The 11,835-nt window shown below is 31.8% G+C and overlaps 1 protein-coding gene across 1 annotated transcript; it reads right to left on the bottom strand.

Moving 5' to 3' along the window:
• Nucleotides 1–4,104: 4,104 nt before the first annotated feature.
• LOC133783038 (WAT1-related protein At4g30420-like) lies at nucleotides 4,105–6,496 on the bottom strand. Its single transcript, XM_062222557.1, has 7 exons — nucleotides 6,110–6,496; nucleotides 5,948–6,016; nucleotides 5,738–5,854; nucleotides 5,369–5,609; nucleotides 4,849–5,007; nucleotides 4,572–4,723; nucleotides 4,105–4,450 (listed from the first exon to the last, which is right to left on the bottom strand). Exons 1-7 carry the CDS (start codon nucleotides 6,286–6,288, stop codon nucleotides 4,246–4,248), a joined length of 1,122 nt encoding a protein of 373 aa, XP_062078541.1. The 5' UTR covers nucleotides 6,289–6,496; the 3' UTR covers nucleotides 4,105–4,245.
• Nucleotides 6,497–11,835: the final 5,339 nt, after the last annotated feature.

An 11,835-nucleotide genomic window follows, 5' to 3' on the forward strand; every position in this document is an offset into this window, starting at 1 on the left:
AAAGATAAATGGCATAGAAAGTTAGGACATCCTTCTAATCATGTTTTGAATCTGATTTTAGCTCAATTGAATGAAAGAAATTTCAAGAAAGATGATGTTAGTTTCTGTCAGGCATGCCAATATGGCAAATCTCACAGTTTACCTTTCAAGTTAAATTCCAATAGAGCTAATTTTCCCTTAGAACTGGTTCATACTGATATTTGGGGACCTGCCCCAGTTATGTCAAACACAAATTTCAGATTCTATGTTCATTTCATCGATGATCATAGTAGGTATACCTGGTTATACCCTCTCAAGCTTAAATCTGATGCCTTAAATGCATTCATACAGTTTAAAAACTTGGTGGAAAATAAATTTGATAGAAAAATTAAAAGACTGCATAGTGATGGTGGTGGAGAATACCAAGCCTTTACCAATCTGGTCAATGAGAGTGGAATTGAGTTCACTCATTCTTTCCCTCATACTTCTGCCCAAAATGGCAGAGCAGAGAGGAAACATAGGCATATAGTGGAGATGGGATTAACCTTGCTAGCACAAGCTAATATGCCTTTAAAATTTTGGAGTGAGGCTTTCCAAACATCTGTGTTCCTAATAAATCGACTCCCAACTGCAGTCTTAGATAATCAGTCACCATTTGAAATTCTGTACTCAAAAAGACCAGACTACAAGTTCATTAAAACCTTTGGTGTAGCCTGCTACCCTTGCCTAAGACCATACCAGAACCACAAATTCCAGTACCATTCTACTAAGTGTGTTAATTTGGGCTTTAGTGAGAATTTCAAAGGATATAAATGTTTAAGCAGTACGGGTAGAGTGTATATTTCTAGGAATGTTGTTTTCAATGAATCTGAATTTCCATTTCAGACAGGTTTTCTCAACACTCATGAGTCAGAAAAACAAATTCAGGTTTATTTTCCTATGTTTATCACTCCACCAAATACATCATCTACCTCTCAGCTTCTCAGCCAACCTACTCATGCTGTTCAGATTGATAGAGACTCACCTGCCCGAGGAGCATCTGTCCAAAACGAGGTAACAATCACTATGCCTAATACTGATGAGAATATTCAAAATAACAGTGTTGACAGTGAGCTGCCAGGAATTGAAACAACACAGGAAGAATCAAGTTCTGCTCAGTCGATTGATGCTACTGAACCTGAGCTTTATGAGCATGCAGGGAGTGAAGTTGCTCAGCAACACATTGGTCATCATATGATAACCCGAGCTAAGGATGGCATCTTCAAACCAAAAACTTACACATGCACAGCTGATGATGGAAAGTTGCATGAAGAGCCAGGGTCAGTAGAAGAGGCACTTGCTCATGTTGGGTGGAAACAGGCTATGCAGGAAGAGAATGAGGCCTTGCTAAAGAACAACACCTGGTCTTTGGTTCAAAGAAAGCCTGGAATGAATATAGTACAAAACAGATGGGTGTTTCGAATAAAAACAAATGCAGATGGTACATTTCAGAGGTACAAAGCAAAGCTTGTCGCAAAGGGGTTTAACCAGAGACCTGGAATAGATTTTGGAGAGACATACAACCCAGTTGTCAAGGCCTGTACAGTGAGATTGGTGCTTACCATTGCTGTTGCTAAGTCCTGGGAAGTGAGGCAATTGGATGTCAATAATGCCTTCTTAAATGGCAATCTAATTGAAGATGTGTACATGAGTCAGCCTGCTGGTTTTGAAGACAAAAATCACCCTTACTTTGTATGAAAACTGAACAAAAGTTTGTATGGATTAAGGCAAGCACCGAGAGCTTGGTTTGACAGGCTCAAGAAGACATTGGTAGAATGGCAGTTCAAGAATTCCAAGGCAGACTCTTCATTGTTCTTTTTCAAAACACCAACTGAGATAATGATAGTGTTAATATATGTGGATGATATCATCATAACAGGCAATAATCCAACAAGGCTGAAGCAGTTTACAGAGAAACTGAATAAGGTATTTGCTCTTAAAGACTTAAATGAGCTGAATTACTTCCTAGGAATTGAAGTATACAGGGATGAAACAGGCATGTATTTATCACAAGGGAAGTACATTTCTGAGTTGTTGAAGAAGTACAAAATGACTCATTTAAAGTCTTGTCCTACACCTATGAGCTCGGGGAAGATATTGTCCATAACAGATGGACAATTGCTGGAAAGACCTACAGAATACAGGAGTTTGATTGGTGGTTTGCAGTATCTAACACATACTCGACCTGATCTTAGTTTTGCTGTGAACAGACTAAGTCAGTTTCTGAAGGCACCAACTAATAGTCACTGGTCAGCAGCTAAACGAGTACTAAGGTACCTCAAAGGAACAATAGATCACGGGTTGCACATCAAAGTGAGTGAGAAGCTAAGTTTGACAGGATACTCAGATGCAGATTGGGCTTGTTGCCCTGATGATAGGAGATCTGTGGCTGGATATTGTGTGTACTTTGGTGATACATTGGTGTCCTGGTCATCAAAGAAACAAGCAGTCATCTCTAGGTCCAGCACAGAATTGGAGTATAGAGCCTTGGCACAAGTTTCAGCAGAAATAACTTGGATTCAATCACTGCTAAAAGAACTGGAGTTTCCTCTGTCAGAGTGTCCAATAACCTGGTGTGATAACATGGGAGCAAGTGCTTTAGCCTCAAATCCGGTTTACCATGCTCGTACTAAGCACATAGAACTTGATGTTCATTTTGTGCGTGACAAAGTATTGGCTAAAGAGCTGGATATTCGATATATTCCCTCATCTGATCAAGTTGCAGATTGCTTGACAAAAAGTTTGCCTATCTCACGGTTTCATTTTCTTATTGACAAACTAGGTGTGGTTAATACCCCACATAGTTTGAGAGGAGGTGTTAGAAAATGAGTTACAAATGGTTACCATTTAGTTACTGTCAGCTTAATTAGAGTTTGATTAATGTGTTGATTAGTTTAGTGATGATTATCTAATCATTGGTTGTACAATTGCTTTCTGTTAAGTTGTTGTGGAAATATTCTCTTGATATTTGTGCTCCTCGTGATTGGGAATTTGTAATGCCTTTTGGCCATTTCAGTTGTAACCGAATTGCCCCTGTACTGCTATAAATATTCAATGGAACAGTAAAGCTCATTGAGCTGCATTTTACAAAATTGCCTTTTCCTGTTTTCTTTGTTGGTATCCTAGCTGATAGTTGAACTGGCCCTGCCCCAACTTGCCACTGTCTACCATTCACGAAGCAAAACACGAGAGAGTTCCAGACCCTTTGCCGCCGCAACCACCCACGAACCTAGATCCATTCTCCTCTATTCGTCGATGACAAATAAAACCTTGAACCATCTTCATTGCCGGACCCCAGCTGCAAACCCATATCACAACTCTTTTCCTCTAAGTTCCTTCTCAACCCAACCCAGAAGTCGATGAACAAAAATGAAGATGAAAGATGGTGAACATGAACAATTAGGAAAAAGAAAAAGATAAAAGAAATTAAAAAATAAAAGATATGTAGTTTTTAATTTTCTTACCTTTTGATATTTATTAGGTTTAATATAAATTTGAATTTAGATTTTAAATTAATTTTTATTTTTTTTAATTATTTAAAATAGAATTTAATTTATTTGTAAAAGTTTTAAATGAATTTTTAAATAATAAATAAATAATTAATATGGATCAATGAGAAGCTGCTCTATAAGCACTTACTTGGTAGATAAACTGTCAAAAAAGTGTGATGGAAAGTATTTTTGACCTAAAAAAAAATAGGCATTTAAGTGTTAAAAAGTATAAAACTTAAATATTTTGACCAAAAATATCCAATATATATAATATTCTACACGTACAAAATTTTAACCATAAACAAATACATAAAAGTTACATTTGATGTTACTATATATATATATTATCCGGTATACCCTACTTTTGGATGTACGAGTGCATCCCCTTCTATTTTCAGTATTAGGGTGATTTTTTGCATTATTTTTTTTTATAATGGGGTACATTGTAGTTATTTAAATCGTTCAGAAAATTTTCTTAAAATTCAAAATAATTTACAATGTCGAAAATACAATTCAAACACGCGTATAAAATAAAATAGTCACTCAAGTAACAAACTATTTTAACATTATTTTTAGTATTATAAATTATTTGAAATTTCTTGAAAACTTGCAAGATGCTCTAAAATAAATACAATATACACAATCATGACAAAAAAAAAATTACAATCATAAATCATTTAGGTATCAAAAATAGGAAGTGGTGTGTATTGTAGAATTTCCATATATATATATTCTTTTAAGATGATTGGTTAGATAAAAGGGGTTCCTTCAAGTCGACTTGATAACTTCCCTTCTCCAAAACGTCATCAATTTGTTTCCTCTCTTGAGTACTATTTTGTAGATTCGGATCAGTTTCCTCTTCAATAACTACCTTTATGTCTTTGGCTTTACCCCATAACAAAATGTATAAACCAATGATGACACCGATTCCACCTACCAAGCTGTCAAAAAGGAGTAAACATGGAATAATAATCATTTAGCTTTGAATCCACTAAAATATGTCCACAAAAAAGTTGAAAAAGAAGCAAACTTTAGGTGTGAATATAAATTATAATGACATACCCTCCAGTATAAATCTTCTCTTGAAGAAATATAGCAGCCAAAATGGTCACTATAACAGTGCATAAAGGATTGAACATAGCAGAGAAGAGTGGACCCCTTTCAGATATGCACCATGCTTGAACAAAGAATGAGACCCCAGATCCTACAATTCCCTGCTCATATACACCAAATCCCACAATTATTATCGCAGTAAGATTGTACAATACATTATTTGAGCCTCTTTAACATACACATATGTACATATATATATATATGATATCATTATAAATTAACTTACTGAAAAAAAACAACAACCAAGTTCCAAACCAGTGCTGAACTTCCAAGCCTCTAGATCCTTCTCTAAAAAGAGTGTAATTATTGCTGATTGTATTGTTGCCATGAAACACATCCAAGCTGATAAAGAAAGGTGGTCAGGATAGCTTGCTGAGGCAGGAACCTATTATATATCAACCAAAAAAACATGGCATGGCATTAGAAAGTAATGTTTGAACCAATGACACTTTATAAAATAAGTTTCTAACATGATTGATGCATGAATTTATAGGAATTAATAAAATAGTGTTTAATATATTTTCTTTAACAATCAAGTTCCGAAATTTATAAATAGTAGAAATAACTTTGTATTATTAAATTTGTGACATTTTTTTTCTTGAATTTGTCATCAACTAATAAGTATTCTATAATTTTGAAAATCAGAATTAATTGCTGATTAATTAAAGTAAATTTAAAAACTTAATTATTAAGCCAAGCAATTTATGATCACTTTGTCAATTATGCTACAGATAGAGATGAGTTACCTGCAGAATCAACCAAATGGACCAGCAACAACAGCTTCCAAAGAGAAATATACAACCCAATATCCAATCATCAGTACTATTGCCGGATCCGAAAAAGGAATTACTGGGTAGATTTTGAAGCTCAGCATTAAGGAGTTTGGGGCCTTTGAGCAATGCCATGGACATGGCACCACTCACACATAAGATGGTTCCTACTATCTTGGCTAAGCTTCTCAAGCTTCGAATGTTTACCTTTTCTAATCTAAAAAGTAAGAGCATGAAAACAATTAATTTTAAAATATTACAATCACTGGGGAAAATTATGACAAAATAAAGTAGGGAAAAATTAGTTAACTAATATAATATATATATAAATATAAAAGTTAGTACCCAAGAATAGATGCAATTAGAAAAGTGACTGCTGGGACAAGATTTGCCATAGCACTTGCCATTGATGAAGAGGCCAAATATAGACCTTGAAAATAAATATTCTGATTGATTGCTACACTGTTAAAAGAAAACAGAAAAAAAAAATTCAGCAAGGTAACTAGTCATTCTTATAATAATATAATATAAGAATTCAAATATGAAGTTAGTTACCCTATAAGGGAAGCCAAAAATATCAAGGTAAAACTCCTTAATCCCATTGAAGGGCCTCCTGATTTTCTTCTGTCAAGGGGAGAAAAAAAGGGTCAAAATACTGTATATATTAGATGAAGATAAAAAGAAAATTTGGATTGGGAGAAGTTGATGATTTACTACCTTGTGAAATAAGCTAATGGTGCAATGACCAAAGTAGCTATGGCTTGCCTATAAACCACAAAGACAGTGGGACTCATTCCTTGTAGTAGAGCAGCTCTTGTGGACAGAGCAACTCCTGCATAAGAAAATTGTAAGGCAAACATTGCCATTGCTGGCTTGTACTCATCATACCCTCCCATACTTAGTTTTATTCTCTTTCTCTCAAAACAAAATCAAAATCTTTGTTCTGAGCTTCCACTATTGGAAGTAGACATACCTCTCCACCTTTATATAAATATATATTTATGTTACAGAAGCATGAGAGAGGTCAAAAGAGAGATTATTATAATATGGGACTTCTTCAAAAGGAAGTACTATAGAAGGAGCTGATTGGTTTTAACAACTGTATATGTATTTTAATAAAGAATACATAATTAACAGCCACATAAAAATGTATACTACACTTTACAGAACAGCATTTATAATGACATAATATCTTACTGAGTTGAGCTTTTAACTTTTCAGTACTCAAAATTCTGTGGATTTTGACAAAAACCTGAATTTGTTTTCATATTATATAAATATATATCCTTTTCTATACATGAGTAATGCTAAGGGCATACTTTTTATATTAAAGTTTTATGTTTCTATTACTAATTTAGTTTATTTTTTAACCACTTATTGTACAAATTTTGAATCTAAATCTTGTGGTTCTCAATTATTATTCTATATTTATATATATATATATATAGGATAATTCTTCTATAGGGATTTTATTTTAAGTCCTACCGGTAGGGCTCTCAGTGTTTCTCAACTCTTGAATAGTTTTTTGTGCGATTTTTTTTTATGACCGTGTATATTGTAGCTATTTAGAGTATCTAGCAAATTTTCAGAAAATTCTGAATAGTTTACAGTACCGAAAACTAGGTTCAAACATGTTGTTTTTCAAGCACATAAAAAAATTAGTCACGTGTGCAACAACATTTTTTAACATAGTTTTTAATATTGTAAAATATTTAGAATTTTCTGAAAATTTGCAGGATACTCTAAATAGTTACAATATATACGGTCATAAAAAAATTTCGTGCCAAAAACTATTCACGGGTCGAGAACAGTGAGAGCCCTACTAATAGGGCTTAAAGTGAATCCCCAATATGAAAATTCATCTATATATATATATATATATGTATAAAGCTATAACTTTTTATGATTGCTCCTTATTCACTACCTTTGATAAAAGAAACTGAATATGGTGCATGATCAGTACTACTGAATGGCATTATTTAGCTAACAAAAATCACCAAAATAATGGTATGATTTGAAAAGTAATTCAATTAACTTTTAAGTGGTTTCACAATCGCTAGGCCATCCAATAATGCTAGATAGCCTGGTTAATTATTAAAATTGTTGGCTTTTTACTTTTGGGCTTATAAAATCTCTTTTACAACAAGATTAGCTTCTTGTAATTGAGTTTTTATAAGTAAAAATCTCATTTTAATTAGTGTTTATACATTTTTTGATTGTGTATTTTGTCTAATTACTTGTTTGGGCATTGTGTTTTGACAAATTCTTTTTTGGATCTTGTGTCTTGTAAAATGGTTTAAAAATACCGATAAACCCAATTTTGATGCAGAATAAAAATTAAGTATAATAACACAGTTGTTGAGCAAAATGATTTTGTTTTTGTTCTGAATTGTTAATTTGGTGAATTATTTGTTATTTTAGTTTATAAAACTTTGACCAAAATCAAATATAAAACTCTATTTGAATTATTTTATAAAACATAATATCTAAAAAATAATATATCAAAACACATACTCCAAACAAGAAATAGTATCACAAGGTCAAAAAAAATATAAACTCTTTTAATTTCAAAATAACTATTCAAAATTACTTTCAAATATTAAAATAAAAAAATTACCAAAATGTCAAAAATTACTTTTTGAAATGGTTCCCAACCAAGCCTTATAGTCACAGGACAAAACTTCACATGAAAAATAATAGCTAAGAATACTCCAAATGAAGAAGGTAAAATATTTTATTCTTTATAATATTGAGAAAAATTGTTAAATAGTTTTTTTATAAGTGATGTAAATTTATATTTTTTTTATTTAAATGAATAATATTTCTATATATGTAGTGAAATACTATTTATCTATATATCAATTTTTAATAAATTTTTGTGTGTGTATATATATATATGAGTGTGATATTATTATATTTAATTATTTTATTTAATAAGGAGTATTTATTACTAACAAAACATAGCCTTTTAATATCATGATGAGTTGTACGTTAATGAAATGAATCTTGCCACTTTGTCAGAGCTTACTCATAATTTTTTGGAGCTTTGTTAAAAAACGGATTATTTTGGCATATACAGCTTTTTTTCGTGAAAAATAATGTTATTTTTTTAGTGATAAACTTGAAAAAGTGTGGGATCAATTTTAGTGCGTCTCAAAAACATATTCCCAACCCAAAAAAAAAAAACAATAATGCATGCCATTCAATCTCACATGGGCACTAATTATAATCTGTGTCTAGTTGTTGTTATGGTTTTGACATATTATATATTATTGGTTTGAGAATATACAAATATCAAGAATAAAAGTCACACTATAAAAAAAATTAGGACAAATAGTCTTGTTGAAAATTCTTCTTTATTTTTATCACTTTTGCATTGTTGTTCAATTGTCCCATTTTATACAAAAATTAATAGAAATTGCTTTTTCTTTTTTTTAAAGAGAAACAAAGTTTTCTACTTTGATGTTTTTAATAAATAAAAAATAATTATAAATATATATTTATAAAAAAAATAATTAATTTCTTTTTTATTTTTATAAAATTGGGGCAAGTGAACAATAATAGAGAAGTATGAGGGGCAAAAGGATTATTTTTTAGTCGCAATATATAGTGTTTTTTCATAGATTAAAAGTCATTATTAGTCGTATTACTCGACAAAATGCTGTAGTTTTAACATAATAATTTAAATTTTGTCTTGATAAAAGAACATAAAACAAAACAAATTAGAACTTACTCAGATACTTGGATTCTCCACTTCACACAGCTCACATGGACCAAAGTCTTGGAAAATTTCAAAACAAATTAATAATGAAGCTTACAATTATATATGAGCTGTTCTAGAAGCTTTATTTCACACTTCTTTCTGAGTCGGTGATTGAATTCTGTGACTCTGTCAATGAATTCATAGTCTGTTTGTCTGTTTGGTATGGTAAGGAAGAAAAATGAGAGGAAAGGAAAGAAGATAAAAGTGAAGAGAACTATAAAAGTGAGTAGTTTAGTAGAAAAATATATAGAAAAATGTGGTGGGACCCATTTAAAATATTTTCTCTCCAAAATAGAGAGAAAACTAAAGAAAAAAAGTGTAGTTTAATTATTTGAAGTTTAATGACTAAAATCTCATTTAAATGATAAGACTCGTATATTATATCTATATATATATATAAATTTATTATATCTATATATATATATATAAAAATTTATGTGGTAAGATTATAAAATTTTTACTTTCATATTATTTATTATTTTTAATCAAAAATATTTTATTTTTTATCTTAATATTTTTATATATCTTCAATATATTGTATAGAAAAGGATATTAGATATTTATTATTTTTTAGCCTAAAAATTTTAAATATAAATTATTTATATGTATTTTATTTAGAATAAAAAATAAAAAGAAAAAAAACCAATAGTATGCATTATAAAAAATTTATTTTCATGCAATTATGATAAAATTATAACAGAAAAATATATTTATAATTAATGCATAAAGATAACTATACAAAAATATATAAATATTAATATAAAGGTAAAAATATCAAAAAAAAAATTATTTCCTCCCAATTTTATCTCACATACCAAACAAAAGAAATAAAAAATTCTCTTTCCTCTCTTTTTACCAAACAACTAAGAGAGAAATTTTTTTTTTTTTCTTTCCTTTATCCTTTCTATCCCTTCTATATTTTTTATCCCTCATATTTTCTTTCCACTCTTCCAAACAAAGGCTAAAGTTTTGCAATTATTTGTTCTAAATATAATTATACTTTTATATTATTGAGTATAAATAAAGAAAATATATCTTTAAATAAAGTAGCTTTAAAAATGTACTTTTGGAGAACAAAATAATGTGTGGTTCATGCTCTTAAGCTTGTCTATTTCTCTATGTTTGATGTTCAATAACAAAATAAATTGTTTTTATATATATATATTGAAATACATATTAACAAATCTCAGGGATTTACTAGTCGACAAAATATCATTATTAGAAAGAAGCATAATTTTTGCGTCATTAATTATTTGCTAATAGAAATCAGTATACACTACTACAAAAAATGATTTTTAAGACTCGTGGGACGCGAGTTTTCTATTTGAGAGCCTTCAAAACTGAAGTTTTTTAGGACTCGCACGAGTCCTAAAAGAATATTTTTAGGACTCGCATTGCGAATTCTGAAAAGTTTTATTTTTTATTTTTAAAAAATTAATTTGTGGGTTTTGAATCTAGCGGCGGGAATCAGGCAACGGCAGCGCTGTCACCATTCAAAGGTGGTGGTTCATAAAATAAACTATTGGGTTTTAAAGCCCAAGAAGCAAGGAGTATGGTGGTGGTGGTGGTGGTTCAGCTCGTGGTGGCTCGAGGTGGCCGGAATATGCTCGAAAAGTTTGGGAGAAACCCATGAATGATCAAACTTCAAGTGTCACGTTGAGGGCCTTAGGATGCGCCTGAGGTGTCCATCTTCGGGGGTCGTGGGTTTCGGGGGACGGTGCTTCTGATGGTGTGGCGCGTGGCGGTGGCCGGAGACAGGACGGCGGCCGTTCGGCCTTGGCAGTGACAGCTCAAGGAGAGAGAGAAGGAACTTCGGGAGAGTGAGAGAGAGAGAGGGAACTGAGGAGAGTCTTTCTAGACATAAATGAGCTGCCTAATTTTTTTTATAAATGGTCTTACATACTAAAATGGTCTTGAAAAGACGTGGGCAGATGTAGGGAGTACTCAAGTGCTCTGAGTGTGCAATCCTTGACTGACGCGTGTCCATATTCTAGTATGGCAAGTGGCACGATTTTCGAAAGTAGAAGTTCAAAAGTTTCCTTCTCATAGGATTCAAACCAATACTTTTGAGGGAGCAAAATGTTACACCCAAATTTTGTGAATAGAAATTATGGTCTCGAGAGACAGGCTCGTAAAATGTAAGCCCGAAATAAGCAAGTATGCCACATCATCAACATTTATACGGATTGGGTTTGACAGTCTCGCTCGGTATTAAGACGACGACGATGGAGTCGGTAAGCTCGGAACTACGTGCGGCCTCGAAGATGTTTCGAGGTTACAAATCAAGCTTTAAGCTACAACTACAAGGGTTCAACACTTGTATAAATGCCTAGTTTGTTTGTATTGGTGATCGATCACCATTCAGGAAGGTTTAAGCCTGAGCATTGCGAGCTCGAAGAGGATGATCTCGATAAAGTTACTTGCTGAGGACAGGGTTAACCAAAATGATGAGCTCGTGATGTTGGTTGATCTCGAAAGTATATAAGTTATATCTTCGAGGTTGATAATCTAGTTTAAATACAGTTATTGTTTGAAAATCCCTATTTCTTGGGGATTTGTTGTAATCTGATAATGAATCCCGATTATCATGGGATATTATGTAATTAATGCATTTATTTGTATTTATTTAAAATTTGAATTATAACTTCCTAAAATAAAAGGGAAGATATAATGTAAATCA

Source organism: Humulus lupulus, chromosome 6 (assembly GCF_963169125.1).
Source record: "Humulus lupulus chromosome 6, drHumLupu1.1, whole genome shotgun sequence".
Classification (NCBI taxonomy): Eukaryota; Viridiplantae; Streptophyta; class Magnoliopsida; order Rosales; family Cannabaceae; genus Humulus; species Humulus lupulus.